The sequence below is a fragment of the Poecilia latipinna genome, unplaced genomic scaffold (genome assembly GCF_001443285.1).
Source record: "Poecilia latipinna isolate Pla-1442-1.1 unplaced genomic scaffold, P_latipinna-1.0 Scaffold1474, whole genome shotgun sequence".
Taxonomy (NCBI): domain Eukaryota; kingdom Metazoa; phylum Chordata; class Actinopteri; order Cyprinodontiformes; family Poeciliidae; genus Poecilia; species Poecilia latipinna.
Window position 1 is genome coordinate 5938 of NW_015114090.1, and position 23608 is coordinate 29545.

The 23608-nt window shown below is 39.3% G+C and overlaps 1 protein-coding gene across 2 annotated transcripts in view; it reads left to right on the forward strand.

The window, feature by feature from the left end:
* The first annotated feature begins 201 nt into the window (after nt 1–201).
* The window catches only part of grin2aa (glutamate receptor, ionotropic, N-methyl D-aspartate 2A, a), a 163411-nt gene continuing 140004 nt past the window's right edge, over nt 202–23608 (forward strand). For both annotated transcript variants that reach the window (XR_001428077.1, XM_015057598.1), the window contains exon 1: nt 202–733. Coding sequence is in view for 1 of the 2 variants with exons in the window: in XM_015057598.1 (XP_014913084.1) it covers nt 230–733 (504 nt within the window). In the remaining variant the exon portion in view is untranslated. The remainder of the gene's footprint in view (nt 734–23608) is intronic.

A 23608-nucleotide genomic window follows, 5' to 3' on the forward strand; every position in this document is an offset into this window, starting at 1 on the left:
CCTCCCAAGGCCATCTCCCTCCCCGCAATGTTTTGATTTTCAATAAACTCACAGTAGAAGAAACTGAATATGAAAAAAAAAAAAAAAAAAAAAAGTTGCTACTTCAATGTGTGGGCTAAATGAGCTGCGCATTAACAATTTATCTCTTCTGCTTTTTCTCACCACCATCTCGCCACACTTTTTCCTCTCTCCTTGATCCGTCTACATCTGGTCCCATTATCCTCTCTCCATGCAGGGGATGAAGTGGTTTAGCACCATGTCCCTCGGCAGCAAAAGGAGCAAGAGGAGGGGTAGAAGGAGCACCAGTCGCCACGGTGGAGGGGAAGGTGCGCTGCTCTCCCTGGCCCTCCTGGTGGCGGTGACGGCCACGGTGGACCCGGTGGCAGCGCAGAAGCAGCGGACGGGCGGTGGGTCGGAGAAAGTGCCGGTTCTGAACATCGCCGTGATCCTGGGGTGCACGCGCTACATCTCGGACCAGGACATCCGGGCGCTGTGGAGCAAAGAGGACCCTATCGACGTCAACGTGGTCACGCTGCTGGTCAACAAGACCGACCCGAAAAGCATCATCACCCACATGTGTGACCTGATGTCAGGGACCAAGATCCACGGCGTGGTGTTTGGGGATGGCACTGACCAAGAGGCCATTGCCCAGATTTTGGATTTTATTTCCTCGCAGACACTCATACCCATTTTGGGCATCCATGGGGGCTCGTCCATGATCATGGCTGACAAGGTATGTGGGGACTGACTGGATTTTAGAGATGTGGCAACGAGTGAATGTCGAGTCCCTATGTGGCGCGGGCGAGTTTGTGTTGCCCGTTTGCGAATGACTGGGTAAAATGTCTTGCTTTTCATATTTGAATGTCGATTCTCTGGGGAGCAGGAAATCTCTTACGCCCATCTCTCGAGCCCATTTTCGGCTAGCTGCAACTCAAGAAAACACAAGTGCACTCTGTATCTAGGGAGAGAAGACGGGGAAAGGAAGAAATGAGATTGTGACAGATGAAATGATGTGAGCAATGGAAACAGGATACGTGAGGATAAGTAAAAGATTGAGAAGAAACATTTGGGAGTGGTGAAGAATTTGACAACAGTTGGTGTACAGGCTCAAAAAAAAAAAAAAAAAGAAAGTGGTCCCTAAGAAAAATTATAAAAATAGAGGTTGTTACATCAACTACATAGTTCAGTGAGATGTAATATCATAAATCCCCTTTCACCATGCAAAAATCTCCTCGGTAGTGGTGAAAGAAGCTTGATTGGTCCCCTCATTTGAATAAGCAATGCTTGCTGGTCTGCCAATCAAGTTGAACCTAAAAAGGGAAAAGAACGAGCAGCCTGGACGAGGCTTCAAGTGGCAGTGATGAGATCTTTTAATTCGTTGCTGCCACTTTTAGAATGAACCTGAACTTGAAATACATTTTTTCCAGAATGTGAAATGAGGTTTCTACCAGAATTCGTCATAAAGTGTTAAAATGATGCTCGTTATGCTTTCAATTTGAAAAAAACAAACAAAAAAACAAAAATAATAAAATAAAAAGTAAAAGTAGAGCAGCTAGACTTGATTTGAGTAAACTGAAAGACACCATGAAAAATTAGTGATTGTTTTTTTTTTCCTATTTAAGAATACCAAGAAAAGAAAATGATAGCTTAACGTGTGAAACCTTTGTATGTCACTTAATTGTTATTCGTCATAAACTATTATTATTAACTGTAGAGATATATAATCACAGAAAGGCTCAAATGCATATGTTATTTAATAATTTGATGTTAGTTTCTCAATACCTTTTACATCACAAACATTTTCTATTTACTTTGGTTGTGATCCCTCTTTGGAACAATTGATTGTTTTGCAATATGACACCGCATGATCCCTAATCAAACCAAAATCACCTTAAACTGATATTTTACAGTTAGATATTGTTCATTAAAAAAAACAAGATCACATTTTATTAAGGGAGACTTCGACTAGGACGTTGGAAGATTACTTTAAATCGTCTGTCGTCAAAGCGGATATGAGACATGTCCCTGTCGAGAGCGAAATGACACACGAAACACCCCATGGCACATCGGGCAACACTCATAAACAACCTTAATTTATCAGTTTTGAAGTGAGATGTTTTAGCCATCTGAACGGCAGTGTGCAGCAACAGGTACAGAGCACTTTATGCTCTGTGCAGCTGATCGTTGGCACTCTCTCGGCCATCTCATTGTCTACTGAGCATGCGCCGCAGTGCACAGAGCAATTCACAAACAACTAGCCTTAGCTGGGAATGACAGAACCCCCCCATCTGCCCCCACCTCCTCTCCGGTTGGTCCTTTGCCAGCGAACATATTGTTTGTTTGGACAGAGTTGGAACATGTACGACCTGTCACAACTGGGACTGACTGCAAGTGACACGTGTCTGCATGCTTTCGGTTTGCAAGCAGGAACACAGACACTACCAGCTGCTGACCACAGTCGTTTTAGCTACTGTAACATTTTTTTATTATTGTTATTGTGGGTAACAGAGTGGGGTAGAAGCTGTTGTGTGAAAAAAGCATTTTTCTTTCTACATAAATGACATTTTAAAAAGTGAATTTGAAACCGTAGGTAGATTAATTTCGGCATAATTATGCTTGAAATTGTCAAAACAAAGAAATCAACATGTTATTGTTAGTTTAACAGTGAAAATGGCGGTTGTGTAATTACTGACAACAAAATCCCCTAAATCGACATGTTTGGGTGATTTCTCATGTTTCGTTGCAGTACAGTTCCTCCAAATCTCACTCTCTCCTCCAGGTGGTTTTTATCATAAGTACTGTTCTTCTGAAGATCTCTTTTAATTTGCATTCCTCCTCACTCAATATCCCCACAGTAAAGAATGTCATAATTGTGAAGCTACACTCACATTAAGAGCACCCTCCTTCAAAATTTATGCAGTGGCTCTGCAGCTAATGCAGAAATTTCAAAACCGTGCTTCCCTGTAGCCCTTCTGGAGGCCAGTGTAGACATTTCTTCATTTGTTTAAAGTAAATACAAATGTTCTTGAAAGATTCCACAGTAATGGTTTATTGATCCCGTAATGGCAGATGTGGCATCTGTCTGCAAGAGGCTGGGAGCATTAAGGAGAGGAGGAGATAAGTTTGAAGGGGCGACAGAGGAGGAAGAAAGAGGTGGTGTAAAATAAAGGAGGTGGAGAGGGGAAACAGAGAGACGAAGGGGTGAGGGATAATCCCTTATTGTGACCAGGGGTGATGTTGAGTGGAAAAGGGATTACTGAATGTACTGAATGGCACCTGCTTCGCTCCAAGTACTTCAGGAGCACACATGCAGTCCCTTTTTCTATTACTGCTGAGGACAAGGCATGGACTTGCTTCATTTCTTCATTTATTTATTTTATTTATTTATTTATTTATTTATTTTTTGCATTTTTATAGAGTCAAAAATTAGGAGGGTGATTTTTGGCACTGTGCATTTTCGTTTTGTTCAGCATGTCATTCCCTTGGCCACATTTGATTAAAAAAAAATCAACATTACATAAAATACGCCAGCATTGAGTTATAAAAATGTATTAAAGGCCTGTTTGGATTTCTTTTCTTTAAATTCGACTTTAATTAGTCAGTACATTTGGTCATTTAGGCAAGGCAGGAAATGTAGGTTTGCTTAAATTTGAAATGTATCACGTCTCATATGCAGGAATAAAAAAAAACACCTTTTAATATGTTTTTAACACAAATGCTGGATATAAATTGTTAAAACTGGTGTTATGTTGAGCTGATAGTTTTAGCTAGACGTGCACCTACAAATTTGTGGCCAATTTCTAATTTCAGTTTTGTTTTTTGTTTTTTGTAAAATCATTGACCAAACAATTTTGGCAGATTCCAATTTCTCTTTAAGAAGCGTTACCAACAGCTTTCAAAGTATTTCTTTGGCATGATCTCACAATAAGTGGTTACTAATTATTCATTTCAGAAGCAGAGGTGACAAAACAGTCTGAGAGTGAGAGAGCTGCTGCTGCTGTGAAACACAGCCTTTCTGATCTGGAACAAAGACAAAATGAGGATGTTTACACTTTAAGTTCTCTTTAGCATCCAATGGTAGCAGTTAGCACTATTACTGTAATTACTACTACTAATTGGAAACATTAGTCTCAGTGCCTCGGTCCCCTCCCACTGGGCCACAGACCTGCACATTTAGCACCCGACCCAAGGGAAAGCATAAATATTTAGATTATTCTACATTATTGTTCATCTCTTGCACTTGCTGCTGGTAGGGATATCAGCGCCTGGGCATGCAAATAGCTTGTTGTTCTTTTCGTTACCATTGACTTCATATCTGGGTCAATTAGCTCCAACTTGACAAACCATTCACAAGCTGGGTGTGAATTAACATCCTGTGGCAAATAGACTTTTCAGTCCTAAGTTGGGTATAAAACAAAATGTAGCTTTTAGTCTTTTGATGTTGCACCTTTACTGAATGGAAAAAAAATATTGAATTGTTGTATTTTGTCAAAAAAAAAAAAAAAAATCCCCAAAACAATTTGTGAATGAGTTTGATGGCTTAGAAAAGAACCTCGTCATTCTTTGCACACCACAGTTTTGCACTGTAACTGCAACCTGATCAACTCGACTGAACCTCCTCCAAAGGATGGAGAAAATGGTAAGATTGTAAAGTTAAGTCGTATAGCAGCAATGTTAACGCCAGACGGTTGTGTTGATGGCTTTAGATCCCATTAGACTTTGTTCAATTAGGTAAACCAGTTAGACTAGAGTCAGTTATGTTCAACATTAATATAAATAGGAGCGGCATATCTGGTATGTTTTTCTAAATTGAAAGCGGATTATTTTAACTATGATATTATTTTCTAATAAAATCATTTTCAATACAACCGTAGTTTTGAAGCATCGCCATTACTCCACCACTGGTCACTTTAACATATTTTTGCATTGAGAATCTATCTCAGTATGATGGATCAAACTCATTCAATTCAGATTGGGCCATATTGTTTCTGTGCTATCAACAAAAAAAAAAAAAAAGGTTGTTTTCAGCAAGTTTTAAGGGTGTATTTATTTCATTTCATTTTGTGGAAACCAGTTACTAAAACACTAAGGAAGTTTTTGATCCAATATCCTTAGTTAATCACATATTTACAAAAAAAAAGAAAAAGAAAACAGATCAAAGCATTATGTATTTCACATATGTTCACAAAAATGAAAATATTTTCACCCAAGTATATGGATTTATTTAATTTTTTTTAACTTTCCCTGACATTTTTATCAATTTCTCACCGCCAGCGGGTTAACGTTTATACAGCTACCCACCGAGGCAACGGAGGCTTCTTCCTCTGCCTTGTTGGTGCGCATTTTCCCTAATCCTCATGTGAATTATGTAGAGAGAGACTCGCCCTCAATTATTCTGCCTTGTAAGACCCTCTGCGTATTTGTCTATTATGGATTACACATGCACACAGTTGTGTGCAAATCTTGCAGGGTTCGTATACTTTAGTTGTGCCTTTGGATGAGTTCCGACCCGGTGCCATTCGTCTTTTTTCTTCACAAATCACTTACGGTGCCAAACCTCCGGGCGATGACGACTCCAACGTTAAAATCTTTCTTTTTTTCTCGTCGACCTAATGGGAACAGGATCAGAGAGCTCCCCCTTTTAAAGGAAAATTAATCTTTGGATCATTTTTCTTTGCTTTCTTTACTTCTCCTGCTGCCCCCCCTCTATCTCTCTCTCATGCGTCCATGCTTGTTAATTAGATAAATGTTGCGGTATCTCCTTGTGTTTGTCCCTCCCATACATCTCTAAAGGCTTTGTTGAATAATGCACGGCTGCCTGTATTGAAATGAATACATTATTGATTAAGGGAAGAATTATCCTTCCCTACTGCAGTCTAAGCAGTCTTGTTGGAATGCACCACCCCAACAACCTGCTTAATACCTCATGAGTTTAAAACAAACAAAAAAAAAAAAACAACAAAAAAAAACTGTTTCATAATCTCCTCGCTTTGCTGTCTTTTGTTCACGTTTCTTTTGCTCTCGTTCGCCTTCAGAGCCCTGTTACGGCTTGCTTTCCTCATTTGTTCTGCAGGTGTAACGGTGAGGGTGGTTTGTCGACTGGCAGCTTTTAATTCTTGCGTTAAATAGTTTTTGACTCACTCAAAGGACAACAACAGCAGCCAGAAGTTTGTGATGAGCTTTTTATTTTTTTTTCTCTCCAAGCCTTGGATAGTTTTATCTGCCATCTTCTTCTACCACTTCTCATCCATCTAATGTTTCTCTGTACCACAAATGCACTAGAGTGGTACCCATTTTGATTTTGCCCTAAAAGAGACATGAATTTTCCTCTGGGTAAAGCAATAAAAAAACAAAACAAAACAAAAAAATGCTCTGAGATTCATCAAATTGTAACTGCTGGTGCATCAAAGTGGTTCTGTGTTGCTGTTTTGCGCGCACACGCGGCACAAAGTGATCTCACCTTAACCATTCAACCCCAGAGCAAGCTAAAATTGACACTTCATTATGCATGTGCTATTAATTAGCTGCACAAAATTAAAACAAATGAATTAATATTGTATGTGGTGCACTGTGGAGTGTTGACATGTACTCAAGGGTGAGCACTTTGCTTCTTTGTTTCTTGATTAAACAGCTTTCTGCTCTCCAGCAGCTTCAGGCCAGTAACCCAGATAAAATTTATAGCGCTGGAAAACAGGCACGAGATTATGACAGCCTTGAGGAAAAATATCACGTCGCCGAGCCGTGGTACTTTCCCCAGCGCTTGAAACAAGATTCCATACAATGATGGGTTTGTTTGTATGTAATTCATAAAAGCAACAATTATTCTGAATGCTGCGAAAATACTACTGAGATTTGTTTATTGCAGTCATCCCATGGTTATCTATGCTCTTTATTTCTGTATTTATTTGTATGTGTTGAAAAACATGAGGCAACAAAGCAAAGTATTATTATTACCCAGTATTTCTGTATAGTATATCTATTCATCTGTTGGACAGTCTTGTATGTAACATGTTTTTAATTCTTGAAAGTATATGCTGAGACGGTAAGTATGCATCAGAATTATACTTTACGATAAAAATATCACTTTTCATACAATGACTTATACAGTGGGACCCCTGATATGGGGGTTAAGAACCACTCCTACTTGCAGATAGCAAAAATTCATAAAGACTTGATAACTCCTCTAAAAATGCTAATAATTGCCTATGTTTTTTTGTTCATACACAAAATATACCTTCATATGCATGGTTCCCGCAACTAGGGTTACAGCCCCCCACCCCCCCCCCCAAAAAAAAAAAAAATGAACGGCGCTTCTAGATTGGCTGCTTTGCAAACACAATTTGATAGCATGTCAATTAGCATGGGAGGTAATGTACATGGGAGGTCCCGTGTACATTTTGTTTTCCTTCAAATATTTAAATATTTGAGATGTATGAAGAAAAAATCTGTGAATAGTTGGGTTTTCTGTAATAGTGTTTCACAGAAAAACCTGCAAATAAGTTGACCTTTAAGAAGCTGATATTTGTGGGTTAATTCCTCATGCTAACTGCTCAGTTAGCTAGCATGCAGTCAGCTGCCTGGGAACAAGCCAGCTGATCAGAAGTGTGCAGCAAGTGGTGGGGAAGAGGGAATCGCTCCACATAGTCAAAGAAAATCATGTCATTTACAGTCGTAACTCTTTGAAATGTTGATGTGGATAATCTCCTCTGTACCTATTAACTAGTCTGCTTATGCAGTGACTTCACCAAAGCCTGGCCACAGATTAAACCAGTGAAAACTTAATCGTTGCACTCCTACCACGAGATTTCTGGCTACTGCCAGATGCAGCTTCTTTATTATAGCTTCACAGCAGCTGTTGTAGAGGAAACAAACTGTCGCCAGTGCTCTGTGACAGGAAGGTCCCTCGCCTCTAAAAACAAACAAACCTCTCTCTCAGCTTCCAGTGTTGTCAGATAGTTTCAAACACAAACAGCAGCAGCAGCACCTGCGAACTGGTTGCACAGAGTTCCCCTTATAGTTTGCTTCTCTCTTTGAGTTCATGCACTCTGCAAGCGAAACACAATAAAAAGACCTTTGTCTCTCCCTCCCATCCTCCAGAGCTGCCTTTGTTCACGGGAATATAGGCATGTTTGTGTTATTGGTTTGGTTCTTTACAAAATTGTAGAATTATTTTATCCTCGAGAAAGAAGTCGGTATTGAGAGTTGCTTTCTTTGCATTCGTCCGTATGGCAGGCTTGGCAGTTTTGGGTAATTCCTAAACTGTGACATTAAAACTGATGTTATTTGGCGTTGTTCATTACTTAAGAGTGAGCTGGAGTATTAAAAATGTCAGGGAATTGTAAAAAAAAAAAAAAAAAAAAAAAAAAAAAATGACTGCATATGAAGAGTGACAAACATCTAAGTCTAAAAATTACAGGAAATGTAACAATTTTCTAAATCTGCATTTTCCGTGCAGGCGAGCAGGAAATGAACTTTGTGGTTCCCAGTGTGGGTCCCAAAGCCACATGTTGTTGGGATTCTAAAGATCCTTGTCGTAAATAACAAATAATAATAGCTAACATGTATTTATACAATAACTGTTGAAAGATGTAAAATCAAAAGCAGCTACAAAAAAGACTGTAATGACTTTTCGGGCAACTGATGTTTGCATTGCATCCACTGAGAGATTTTTACTGAGTCTTTGTCGTGCGAGCTCCCACACTGTGCAACTCTTTTGCAATAAGAAGCGGATTTTGTAAATTACAAGACGAATTGGATTTTGGGGAAGAAAGAGGAAAAAACAAAAACAAAAACAAAGAAATCCCCCTGCTCCTAATGTGGTGTTAAAAAAAGAAAACCTAAAATAAACCATCCATTTGAAGCATAATGGTTTATAATATCCAGCCAAGTGAATCTTCTTGCTGTTCGAGTCTATTTATAAGCAAAGTGCATCACTGCAGCACTACTGGCAGCTGCAGGAAAAAAAAAAAAAGAGAAAACGAGCAGTTTTCAAAACTCTTTTGTAGTCACTCCTCAAATGTGATGTGATTATTTAAAAATCTGTTTATGTGGCGGCGTCATGATTCCGTACTCGTCTTTTTTGCAAGATTCAGACGTGCCATCCTCTGCAGGACATCTTGTACTGTGAACGTGTCGATTACACCCACGGCAGGAACGCTCGACACCTACTGTGAAAACTGATCGCTTTAATTTAATTTTTGGTTTGATCGGGGATCCTAAAATGGCCCAAAAGGGGATCGGAAACCGAACGGGATGTAATGAAAAGTTTATAGATAATAATGTACAATCAATTGAGCCACAAGCCTTTTTATGAGGATCTCTCCAGATGATTCTAAAATTACTTTACTACTTTGACAAGTAAACCAATGCACAACGGTTTAAGTGCATGGATTCAAAATGGTTTGTTTTGCCGATATGAAAAGGAGCTAGCAGAGGGACAAAATAACAACGCTTTGGTATAAAATAATTATGTGCATTGGTGAAGTGGTAAATCTACCACATGCCATATCCTGTGAATATTTTGTTAGCTTTTTTTTTTCTTTCTTTCTTTTTTTTAACATTGTTGCCTAATTCACCCAGATCCTTTCCTGGAAATGTTTTCCAGAGCACATGTGATATACAGCCAGCATCCCACCATTCTGCTGAGTGAATCATATAAATATACAGCTTCACTGTTTATTTATTTATTTATTTAGTTTTTCGTGTCACTGAAATTCTTAGCCCACACTGTGACTTTTCGGTCTTCATAAAACCCACGGACAAGCTGTCACTTGACAGATCCTCCACCACCCCTCTGCTTCAGGTCCTTTTTCTTTTTTTTTTTTTTTTTCTTTTTTTTTATTTATTTATTAGGACTGACTACGTCTTTGTAAAGGGAATCCCTCCATCACTGACTCTTACTCAGTGTTTCCATTCCACTAATTAAACAGTGACACACAGTGTACCCACACTGTGGCTTTGTTTATGTAATTTATAGATTCATAGAGCCGGATTCCTATTTGACAATCAATCCAGGGATTATGAATACTGCATCCCCGACTCACCGAATTTATGCCGTGTTCCATCAAAGGTTTTTTGCCGTCGTAAAAGGCTGCGGACCTTTTGGTTGGGGGGAAAAAAAGTTTTTTAATGATCAAATTTTAAACTCGTTTTATCAGTTAGCCAGGCATACCTGATGTAACTGTCGGCTATAATGGAGTAGATTTGTGGGAGTGTGGTGTTACTGTGATCAAAGGACATTATTCATTCATCCCTGTTGTCACCCCTCGGGGGGGGGGGGGGGCCCTTTTACAACCACACACACCCCCACAAAAACATGTTTCGTGATGTTTGCTGCTGCTTGGTGGTGTCAAACAGCAAATCAAACAACAAGAGAGAGGACGCTCGTGTTACATATCCTATAGAATAATTTGTCCAGTGGAGACTTTGTGGAGACATTTATTTATTTATTTATTTATTTATTTATTTATTTCCCTTTGCTTTAAATCACGCGGTCACTTCTCTATTTTCAGCCCAATAAACTAGATTACCACACTGGAGATTCACACTGCGCATTTATATTTATGCGCACAGACTGTATCAATGTTTTGGGTACCAAGATGATTTGTTTTCGTGTCTCTGTAATTGGCTGTGGAGGGGAGAAGAGCACGATAATGGCATCACCGGGGGTGTTGTCAGATCCTCTATTACATCAGGAACACTGTCCGCAGTGAGAATCCCATGGTGGCACTTTACTTGTTAGTGCTTTTTACTTTGTATTCTTCGAGTATAGGGTTTGTGTAAATATGGGGCTGTAAGCGCAGGGACACCTAAGTGTGTGTGCGTGCGTGCGCGTGAGAGTGTGCATCCAGGTCGCATGTGTGTGTGTTTCCAATAGCTGGATTCGGCTGTCTCGAGGATGAGAAATGGCCCCTCACTTCTCAAAGGGGGAATCGATTTGGATGAATATGTTCAAGTAGAGGAAATAGAGCTGTTAGCTGAGAGTATGAGTGTTATTTCCACTCTTTTTTTTTTTTTTTTTACATAACTCCATTGTCTGGATTTCTCAGTTAGAGATTGCAACAACACATATGCACTAAGGAAAACAACAAACACTCTCATAACTTGCTAAAGTTTCTACACCTCTTGAACATTTTTCACATGCTTTTGCAAAGAAATTATATTTCTGTATATCGAACAGACCAACGCAAATAGATGCATAATCAACATATGAAGGATAAAACTGCGTGGTTTTAATTTTGTTTTAACAAACAAATCGGAGAAACGACGAAGTATTCATGTGGTAATCTGACAACATTTTGATTATTGTTAAGATAAATCAATTACAGATTAGTTGCACACGGATGTAATTTTTTCAAGATTTTCAAGAATCGTGATGATTTTACAGATAATGAAAACACATTTAAGAATATTACGCCATACCAATAAAAAGCAATAAAAAAATAAGTATGTTTTAATGCCGAAACGTTATTTTCAAAATGCACATTTAATCGGACAAACAAGCCTCATCTGAACCAATATTCTGAAGATCGCTGTATGAAAACTTTAGATGACGTACGACAGAACATAACGATTGTGTACCAAAGCACTTTTCTCAGGATTAAACTCTGACAAATCCAAGTGGAAAAAGTCCAGCGTCTTGTATGATGAAATGACGGAAACATGAATTAATTTTGTTAAAATACTCCTGTTCTGTTGACATTTGCTTTTGTCTTTAATCTCCTTACTCACTTCATCTTGTGTTTCATCCTTGAGCAGCGACTTGCTTCTCCAGCCTTTTAAGCCAAACTAAATCGTTCTACTTTCTTTCCCCCCCCCCAGTTATTGCTGCAGTGATTTTAATCACCCTGGGCACAGATTGATCCGGCTGCATCAATCTATCTATTTATCTGTCTTTCTGTCTGACTAATGTAAGCAGACATCTTGTTTGAGGCTGATATCATTGTTTCCTCACTAGTTTTTTTGTCGCTCTGATGCGTTATGAGGATAAACCATCGGAATGCTGGCTAAGGTTGGATTATGTCTCAGTCGTTTTGTTTTTTTTGTGTTGTTACCTTGCACTTACTGTTGCGACGGATACACTTCACCACTAAATGAGCTAGACTGCCTGATTTCCATGCGAACGTAAGGCAATACCAGAACATAAAATAAGAAAGCAATATATAACAGTATAACACAATTTATTAAATATGCAATGGCCAAAAATCCCAGTGTAATTATGATGTTGACATCTATGATTATGTGCAGGGTTCCTTTCTTGCTCTGCTGACGTAAAGTTGCAGTGTGCATTCAATTTGAGACCAACTGAGACACAACAGCAGAAATCATTAAGCTACCATCAAAATGGGACTTGTATGTAAATCCAGGTGCTGTGCAGAAGGCTGTGAGCAATTGCAAAGTTTGCTTATGCCTCAGGCTGTCCCTGGCATGGGCCCTAATTTCACTCTCCGTCTTTGTGTTGTGAATATTCACATCTCAGTTAAAGAAAAAAAATATATACATTTGATAATCTAATTTTCAGGATATTTAAACTGCATATTTTAAATTTAAACTGACAATTTTCTTATTGACAGCTCTGTAATGACTACATTGGTCGCTAAAACATGTCAGCTAGTATTTTTATTTGTTTTTTTTGTTTTTTGTTCCCAGACTACCATCTGCTGTCACTCATGCTCCTGAGTCACACACATGAATTTAAACACCGTTCCCTCAGGGGCGCTGACATAATAGCATATTCGTTGACACAAAAATGTGTTTGCAACACATAACGCATAAATCGGAGGATTTTACTCACCACGACAATCAGATAGGAGGGTGTAGATGAAGTAGCTTGTACAGAAGTAGAAAGAAATTCTGAATGATTGTTCAGGTTTAAAGTTTACAGCGTTTTACGCCCAGCCCTACTGATATTATTTAGTGGATGTCAATAGATTTTATACAAGTTATGGACAAACATCACTGCTGTCAATCATCAAACAGAACAACTAATGGAAGGTAAGGGGCTGCCTGCGACCAATCCTCAGAGCAGGATGCACAAGTAAAACAAATCACTGAATCTCTGGGAGGAGAAGTGACAAAATACTGGTTCAATTAGCCTAGAAAGCAAAATTAGTTTCTGTCCACGCCTTGATAAAATCAATTCTGGTCACTCCAATTCAATCTGATCAGATTGATTTAATATTCAGTTCATTCAAACCCTGTCCAGGCCTGTGGCGTTTTGTTTCTGGATAAATACCTGGAACATGAAGGGCAATCTTCTTTAGTGCTTAGATGTTCATTTGTCAGGATGCTAATGTGGTTTCATCTGACTGGAAGTCTTGGAGCATGCAGGAAATGGTACAGCAAACACACTGGGAAGATAAGCACGTATCTGCGTTTCAACCTCTTCTAATGCTGCACAGTTTTTACGCCACAGCTTTTTTTTTTTTTTTCTTTTTTTTTGGTGCAGTCTGCTGCCTTTTTTTTTTGTGGAGCCACTCTGATATTTCCAGTTTGGGATTTGAACTACAATCCACCAAGCTCTGAAGTCAGACAGCAGGCATTTACTTAAAGTTTGATTAAATTAAAAGAGCAATGCCAAATTAGACCCCCCAATCTTCAAGGATAAGAAAAAAACAAAAAAACAGGTGATGTATTTTTTCCAGAAACATAAACCCATACGTCATGCCCTGAGAACCAAAACGGAAAGAAACAAGAAAAAGAATCATGCAGGCTGCAACTATTGAGAGTCTTTCGAGTTCGTTCCATCAAAGTAGGTCTTCCTGCATCCCTTCTCCATCCCCACTTCTTCCTCTCATCTGCATCTAATCTCGAAATCTCTCTGATCTCCGCGCTCTCCTTCGCTTTTCATCGCCTCTGCTATTAAGCGGTTGAAGATCGTAGCGAGAGATTTCTGCCCTTATCGAAGCTGTGTCGAAAGGGGTTGGCAACAAGCGCACTCGTTTTCCCTCTGTCTGCACACTTTTGAACAGCCGCGGATGTGTTGGTTGTTTGATCCAGCTGTACCTCCCTTTAAGCCTATGTATTCTCTCTGTGCCCCCCTCGACCCCCCCCCATATCCAGCCCCTTTGCTTCATTTGCTTCACACTTAAAAAGTACAGGCACACCACACACACTCAGAAACATTCAAGCTTTTAATGCAAGTCACAGTCATGCAGAAACGCGGCGTTCCTCTGCAGTTTCTGCAGCGAGCGATAGTGTTAGATTTGGACTGGCTTGGCTCTCGTCGATGCTCGCGGCATAGGAGCGTGCAGTACAGTAGAGCTCCTCCGCTGCAGCAACACAATTCCATTAAAACGGACCGGTCTCCCCCCTTTGGTTTCCAAACAGTGCAGTCTTAGCTGGCACTGCGCCATGTTTGGGGCAGTGAGCTGTGCTAAAAGACAGGCACCGTAGAAACGAAGGCAGTAAGAGTGACATGAATTAAATATCCCTTCGATGAGCCTCTCTCTTGTTCCACTCGCCTTTCCATTACGATGGAAAGCCCCGTGGAGCATGAAGTCAACCTTAATTGTTCCAAAGCAGCGGTCTCGACGGGCAGGAGCGCGGATGGATAGATGAATGGACGGGTGGGGGGGGGGGGAAAAAAAAAAAAGGCTGAATCGCACAAGTGCAAAGAACAAGCTGCAAGCATCATGGGAGGGAGGGGTGCTCTCTGGGAAAATGGCGCTATTCATGTTTTATCGGCACTCATGGTTTATTCGTCTCTCTCTGCTTGATGTACCTCTAGCACTTTGCTCTTACAGCATTCCATCAGAAAAAGAAAATTAAAGCAAAATGGAACAATATGTCCACATGAAAGACAACGTAAGAGGTTTTTGTCAATCCTGAAAAGAAACTGGATCGTCTTTTTTTTTTTTAGTACATGACATACTTTCAACCCCCTGGAAGTAAATGCTGTGGAGTATTTATACTCTTCCATCTTGCTTACACTGAGATTTGCAGTGGTATTTCTACGTAGGTAGCTAGATACACCCTCTGTTGCCCAGACCACAGCATGCTGTCAAAGTTAAAGCAACATGATTTACAAAAAAAAAAGGTTTTAATGACAGCAGACGCATCCTCATCATTGTCTTTCTTTAAATGTTGCTGCACATGTTGATGTTCTTTTTTCCCCCCCTCTTATTTTAGGCCAAACTATTTGGGGTTTTCAGTTTACTCTGCAACTTATCTCAGCACTCCCGGTTCTTTTTGACTGCGGAGTCCCTAATATGTAGTCCTTAAAGTGTCATGTCTCATCATGTAACTAACATAGTGTGGCAGGCTCTGCCTTCTCTGCGTTGCGCTGTTGTTGGATTAAGCTGACTTCAACGATAGTGGGAAGAGAATGGGGACAACGAAGGAGTGACTCAACAGCTTTCTCCTCCTGCCGAGTGAGCAACAGAGGAGCAGGGATGAAAGGAACACGGATGAGAATGAGAATAAAAGAGCCCTGAGTAAAAACCTGGGCCAGGCTGATTTATTTTATTTTTAAAAAGCACCCTTTAATTAAGTTCATAGGACGACAGAGAATTTGCTGGGAAAAGCCAGTGCGAGACGCATTAAGTCCCTCGGTTGCATCCTGCTCTTACTGTATGGCCGCTCTGGTGAAAACAGAACTTTGTCACCCTAAATCAATTTGTTGAGCATCATCCACTCTGGCTTTACAGTACAGTCTGAATATTGCTGTATTGTGGAAAATTCTCATCTCATTGCAGTGTTAACCCAAGAACAACTGTGATCCACTTTCAGGAATCAGCCCCACTACGTTCGTGATCGTCCTGTCATACTACTGCATCCACAGTTGCCACGTCTGCACTAGGATAGTTTTTGTCAAATTGGAGAATTTCCCTGTGCATGTATGGGCATTTTCTGTGCCTTTACAGTCAGTTTCAGCCTTACTGCAAAGAAGGAGACTCAAGCACCCTTCCTCATCAGCAGCACAAGAAGAGGAGCGCAGCACTCTACCAAACTGAATCTGGTAGAGGGTCTTACAAAACTTTCACACGTGAAAATTTTCTATATTATTCTATACTGACCACATCAAGGTTCTTAAAGATGAATTTGTATTTCTTTTAAATCATGCTATTATTACTTTAATGTTGCATTATATTTCCAATGCAGCATTTTAAACTCACAACTTCCTCTAGACTTTCAGCATTAACCCTGAAAGACTAGGGGAAGTTATATGTGCAATTTGGAGGTGCATGCACATTTTGTTGTTGTTGTTGTTGTTGTTGCTTTTTGGCATTTTTTTCTTTGTTTTAATTTTTAAGCAATATAACAACGGCAGTGCCAACAGTCTTATAATAAATTACACTCAGGTTGCATGCAGGTGGATGTTTGGCATATGTTATCATTTCCCATGCCAAGCCTCTTCCAGGCAGCTTCTAACCAGATATGTAGAGACGATTCAGTTAACCACCATGATATCAAAAGGACATTTTTAGGTGCACTGAACTTAAAAAAAAAAAAAAAATCCCTCTCTTTTTTTTTTTTTTTTTTTTTTTTTTTTTTTACTTTTCCTTGTTGTAGTTTTATATTTAGAGTCATTATTGACCAAGACTGACAGCTTATTACATTGCAATTTGGTTTATCCTCACTTGGAAAATTTCTTCATTCCATAAACTTCTCCTTAGATTTTCATAATCGCCCAATGAATTCATAAATTGGTAGCTTGGTGCTGGCCAAACACTCTACAGTGGGTTTAGAGCTTTTTAGTTGAGTACATCTGGCAGCTTCAGCTGGAAATTAGGTTTGTGAGAGTTGAGACTAAACTGACGCAATGGCAATTTGGCCTGTGATTCTGAAAGAAAAAAAAAAAAAGCTGCTGAGGGATGCTAAAATGCTCCATTGAGCTGAAGGGAACTGCAGAGTCAGGAGATAATTTGCCTCAGCTTCATTGTTGTGAATGGCATCTTTAACATTATACGGCAAGTCAAAGTTAAATGAAAATGCTGATGAGCATAGCAAGAAGTTCCTATTTTAAAATGTAATTTATTCTGATTTAGGACAATATCTTTGAGAAGGTCACCTGTCTTTTTCTTTTCCCTCTCTTTTTTTTTTTTGGCGTCCTGTCCTTTTCCTTTCATCTGGTCCTGTGACGCCTTTGGTACTTTCTCATTTTTCGTGGAAGAAAAGGCATATAGCAAGACACGTGGGAAGGGTTTAAAAATAACCAGAAGAAAGAAAATAGGTAGGGCTGGAATATGAACAGAAACGGATGGGAAGAGGGACGATTTCAGGGTCAACGTTGACAAATGGGTCTGCAGAGTTAGCTGGAGCTCCGGGGAGCACCGACAGTTAGGTCAGCGTTCCCTTAGGGGAGCAGGGAAATAGGCTTTTTACCTGCTGAAACACCAGAGAGAGAGAGAGAAAATGCAAGGGGATGGAACAAAAAAAAAAGGAGAGACGGGGAGGAAGTGAGTCCAAAGTATTCCTGGCGAGGATGGGATATTAGCCTCCTGTTATTTATAGATAGACGGGGTTACATTCACATTTTGAAAAAAAGAGGCTGCAGCTAGTAGCAGTAAACCGTCACACAAGGATCTGCGGTGTGATTTATTAGACCACCCCGCAACCACCTGCTCTATGTGAAAGAGCTCCATGTGTTCATAATACAGTAGTACACCATGTTGTCCAGCTGTAACGTCAGCACTCACACACGCAGTATTGTAACGCGTATTTGCAAAGCTCAACAGATTTTGATTTTGCAGTAGGGCAGAAAGTAGTTTGGGGGTGGATGTGGGGTAATGAGGGAGCTGCAGGCCGCATCTCTGGGAGAATATGAATATAGCCTTTCCGAGCCCAAAAACTTCATCAAAGTCTATTTCAATGTGAGGTTCAGTAAATGAGTAAGTCCTAAAAATCCCCTTACATACTAACAAAGTCCAGGAGGTGAGAGTGGCATAATAATATCAACACAATGATATTCAATGGAAATTAAATATTAACATAAATAATCTACACTCTGGAATCTTTAGGATGCAGGTATAAGACGGATTTAAAGGTTTTTTTGGGAACTTAAGAGCAACTCGAGCAAACTCATATAGAACCAATTCAGAATCTGTTCATAAGTTTGATTCAGTTAGTCTGAATCAGTACGTAAAGCAACGTTGCTCTTAGAAAAAACAACAACAAAACAAATGAATGTTTGTCTTGTCCCAAGGCAGTCATATTAGTCATTGTTTCGCCTAGTTTAAAACTTTAAACTTTAGATCAGGGGTGTCAAACTCATTTTGGTTTAGGGGCCGCATACAGCTTAATCTGATCTGCAGGGGGCCACACAAGTAAACTCATTGGAAGATTAAATAGAACCAATAAAAGTGGACTTGTTTTTTTATATTAAACAAATTTCACTTTTACAAAATATATTATGAATAATCTCAGTTTTTAAGAAAGGTATCTGCAATTTCAACAATACTTTTACACAGTTAAGCATTTATTTAAGTGCATTAAGCATAAGAACTGATCTCAGTGATTGTACAATGTTGCAAAACATTTATTCACAGTTTTTGGTTCTTAAAAACACTGTCCTGCATCACAAAATACAACAGACAAAAATTAAGAAAAGATTTAAAATCAATTTTCAACATCTGGGAAGCAATTTGAACAAATTATCTGGCTTCCCACATTTGAAAACTTAAGTGTCAGCTGTTTTAAACAGACATTTGATGACTTGCATTTGTTGATGCATAAAATGCATACATATAGAAAAACATGCATACATAACATGTATGTATGTTAGCATGCACGAGAAATATGAGGTTACCGGGGCCAAAATAAAAAACTGGTAAAGCATAGAATCGAACTTGTTTACAGAACCTGAAGCTCAGTGCTGCCATCTGCTGTTAGTTCCGCTGCAGTGTTGCATCATTTTGTGTGCTCTGAACAAAACACAGCGCCCCTCGTGGACTCTATAGGAACTGCAGATTTTCAATTAAACAACGTATATGTTTTTTCATGAATAATGATAATGCATTTAGCCCCCGGGCCGGACTAAATCGTTCGGCGGGCGAGTTCCGGCCCGCGGGCCGTACGTTTGACACCCCTGCTTTAGATCCTCCAAAAAAATATATATATATATTTTCAGAAATTTGTTTTACATCTTGCCAAATTACAGTCACATGTAGAAACTCTTATTATTCTGACTGCTGGGTCTAGTTTTAAAATCAGACACTAACCATCTGTGGAGCGAGGTCGCTAAAAACATTTAAAAAACGCTTTTATAAAATAAAGAGGTATGCAATGATGAAAATCTTGGGAGATTATAGTTTTTCATTAGCTTTGTATCTGAAACCATTATGATTTTGAACTTATAACTGAGGATGCACATTTGTATTCATTTAGACCGGTCCCCTTCAACAACTACGTTTGCTCTAGAAAGGCCAAAACGGGTGGGAAGCAAGCCTTTTCCGTACGTCTGAATGTGAGTATTTTCTTGCGGTACTAAAATGTGTTCCTCTATTCCTTTAGCCCACAAAACATTTCTAAGAGCTCCAACTTTTTGGCCCTAGAATGAACCTCCTCTCGTCCAGGTAAGACACCACTTCGTGATAGTTCCGGTAAGCATGTCCTTGAAAGAAAAGATCCTTTATGCGGCTCTGCACAATGAGCCCACGTTCCGCCTAGGCGACCCTGTCGTTCTGCGTCTTAATGCCGAAGCTCCTGCGAGGACAGAAAGAGACCAAGGCTTGTTATTAAACGGCTTTAATAAATCGAAATCACTGACTTTTCAATGGCTCCATTCAGTGGTTTGATAAGGAGTCACGACGAGGTGAGTTTTCGCATGTTTGCCTGCATAGTTTTTGTGCATCGGCTCAAGCGTGTGGGGGCGTAAATGAATAAAGAGTTCTTTTTTTTTTGTTGTTGTTGGCTTAAAGGTGCACGGTCAGTGCATGTTTGAAATGCTGGTTCAGTTCAGCCTTGACAAGGAAGAGAGGGCACTGCTGGCGCACACCCACCGAGAAATGCATCTTGACAGAATGTGCACGATCACAAGATAAATATATTAATCTATTTCACTGAATACAATATGGCTCTTCAAACACAAAAGGTAGAACAAACTTTTAGAAATGCTATCTCCTTTGCAGTGAAAATCAATTATGCAGCTCTCTGGTCTACATTAGGTCCTAAAAGTTAGCCAGAAAATCAGAATTGCTACATGTTATACTGTTATTTATGTCATAAAACCAACCCCAAAGACAATAGCATAGTGACATGAAGTCACCTGTTGTCATGCCTTGAAATCCCTGCAAAACATTTTCTCTCACTCTTCCTTAGAAGACATCCAGATTTAATTGGCATTTATTCCGTTTTTTTTTTTTTTAGGTCATTAAAGTCTTGATTTTGACCGGACTGTTGCAATCTTCTTCTGCATCAACTAACTTCGGTAACTGCTTTAACTGTCAAAAAGATGCACATACTAAATTCAACTGGAGCTTAAGATGCTTTTGGACATTGTTGCGTGATTTCTGAATGGCAAAGTAGCAAAAACAGGCGTAAAACTACAAGTTCAAGAGGGAGGACTTTGGGAAATGGCAAGGTTTCACATGTTCCAATTGTCCCCATTAAGACCCTGTTGATTCAGAGATCCAGACTAGACTAGTTAGTATAGAGCCTAACTAGTGAGCGACCCGAGGCAGTTTTAAGGGTCTTTTTGTATGTTATACAAGTATTTTGTGAAAGAGCCTGATGGTTTTTGAGAAGGCCACGTCTTGTTGCACTGAAGTAAAAGTTGAAACCAATTATCCATTTCTTGGGACTAGTGAACACTGATGTGCTTTCCATTAAAGTGAATCATATTCCTCTCTTTTCTTGGACGTTACGGCGTTGGTCCTTACCTCCAGTAGTTCAAATGCATATTTACAAAACATGAGTAATGGCCGCCGTGGTTTTTAGACATTAAAAGTCACAACTGGTTATTTTGCTCCATTAGCACTGCTGTGAAGATTACATCAGAGTAAGGACAGCTGGCTTATGACCTGCTGGTGTGTAATCCACTTCCGAATACTCTCTCATTGCAGAAAGGTTGACTCCAAATTGTAAGCAGACGTTGACGTTTTTGCTTGTTTGGAGAGACTCAACGTAGCTTCCAGGTTTATTGGTAATGTTTTTCTCATTTGTACTTTTTTCCATAGAACGCCAAATCAAAACAGTTGTAAACTGCGCCCTACATTTGCAAAAGACATCCCTCTGGAAGTACATCTTAAATCAACCCGGTTCATCTCAGCGTATTGCAGTTCAGCTAAGATTCAGCCAAATTATAATTCAGTTCGACGCAATACGACAAACTTCAGAAGGCATTTGCGGATTCAATTTGTTCAAACGCCGCTAAGTAGATTAATATGTGTATTATATAATCACTGTCTCTTCCCCTCCCCTTAATACTAAACATACAGAAAGCAGATGACAGTGCACAGGAGAGCTTCATTTTAACAGACCTGCAGGAAAAAAAAAAAAAAAAAGAAAAAAAAACTCAGGAAGGAAACTTGCTCTGATTTGGGATGAGGTGAAATACATGTCAAATATCTGGGATATGATAGAGCTTTGTTATTAGATGCCTAATTAGCAAGAACAAGTGTTTTTTTTATTATTATTACTATTATTATTGGTGGACAATTATTGACATGAGCTTTAAAATTAGTTCTATTACAAAATGTGTCATTCTGTGTCATATTATGTCATTAAAATGTGTAAATGGATTCCGTTTACCTTCGTCCATAAAACTTATATTCAGGAACATAGTGATAAGGCTTTTTAAGCTTTTGATGAAAGATTTAAAGCTCCAGAATTTAAATGTGTTTTCCCCGAAATATGCTGGCTGTAATTTATTACTGTTTCCAAACACACACACACACGCACACACACACACACACGTGTATATATAAATGATGGCTTTGCAGTGCTGTCAGTGCTCTGCAAGGCCGTTTAGCATTCTGTTCAGAGCGACTGTGTTTTGTAATTATGCGTGTGTGTATGTGCAATATTTCCCTCACATCAATGTATCTTTAATAGCTTAGAAAAAAATAATAAATCATACAGAACAAAGAAGAGGACATTGAATTACAGACATTATTCAAACTGTGTGATTCACTTTAAATCTTATCAGAAAATGTATCATTTGTAAAGGCTGGTGTTATTTTGTTAACAGTTAAGTATAAACTGAAAAAAACCCACATTTTTAAGCATGTGATAATTGTAAGTTAGTCCACCTTCGATCCAGAACTCGAGTAAAAATGAGAAAAATGGCAACACAGATGGCGAGAGTGGCTTCTTGCACGGTTAATTACAGCACGCTAACCTGGTCATAAACACTCAAAGCTGCAACATTTCACAAGACAGACCAGGTCTCAAATCAAATCTTGCTCGGGATTCCATCGGCCCTGTCTCATCTTCAAATTCATTGGCTGCCCCTCAGAAGCTGGTGAAGTGTCTCCTATGGATATGCTTGAGGTCACTGGTGGAGTGCTGCAGAGGCTATTCAGAAGAAAGATTATACTGAGACGAAGCAAGTTGGATGGTGTGATGGATGTTTGGCTTGTCCTCACCTCACATTTAGAATAAATGGCTTCTATTCATCTTCGCGGCACTACCAAGGCAACTAATCATTGAAATCAATAGAATTTGTTGTTAAATACAGCATTCATTAGCTTTTGAAGAGACTTTCGACTGAGTTTATTGCCGTTTTCCCCAAAGTTTCACCTTGTTCTTTTTGAACTTCTTTGAAAACCTGCATGCAGTGAACAGCAAACACTCTGAACACTTTGTAACAACTAGCAATAATGGCATCATTTTTATTTATTCATTTTTTTTTTTTTTGTCAAAATAAGGTGCCTGTTGTGAAGCACTTTCCAGTTCCTTCACTCTCAGCTTATCACTTAAGTGGGTCCTGTACTCTCATTCATAATCTCTCTATTAACATTTACTTTTGTTGTTTTCAAAATGATACCACAAAATAAAGCTCTGTCGACTCGGTTCTTATTTCACAATAAGAGTCCCTATGGAGCTGTGACGTCGGATGTAAAGAAGCATATTTTCCAGGGTTCGTCATATTAGGTTGGGCTCTTACTCCAACTAGACTCTCCTTTGTGAAACAGACCTCAGTTTGACAAGAGATATCATGCTGTTTTAATGCCACACCGTCTCCTCTCATGATCTTGTTAGAGTCTTAGTAAATATAGATAGTTGAGGAGACGGCAGTGGCTGTCACACGCACTTACCTTCTCCTGTCACCTCCTCAGGCAAATTTGGATCCTCTGCTCATGCATTCTAGTTTATTCTGGTTCTGTAATACGTCGTCACGAACAGAATCAGTCATTTATAAAAAAAAAAAGTCAATCCAGTTGAGGCCTTCTGGATCTTTATTTTCCAGCTTCATTCACTACATGAGAACAAAGACAAATTGTGTTTTAAGCTTTTTTTTTTTTTTTGACGAGATAATAGCATGCACCATAGCTAATGCATCACCTGCACCTAAAAAGCCAGTTCTACCCACTTAGACATTTTTGTGATCATTTTGCAAGATAAGGGAAAATAAGCAATGGTAATAGTAAAAAAAAAAAAAAAAAAAAAAAAAACCCACAATTCCCCAGGGCGGGGGAAAAATTTAAAAGGGAAAACTAGTTCCCCC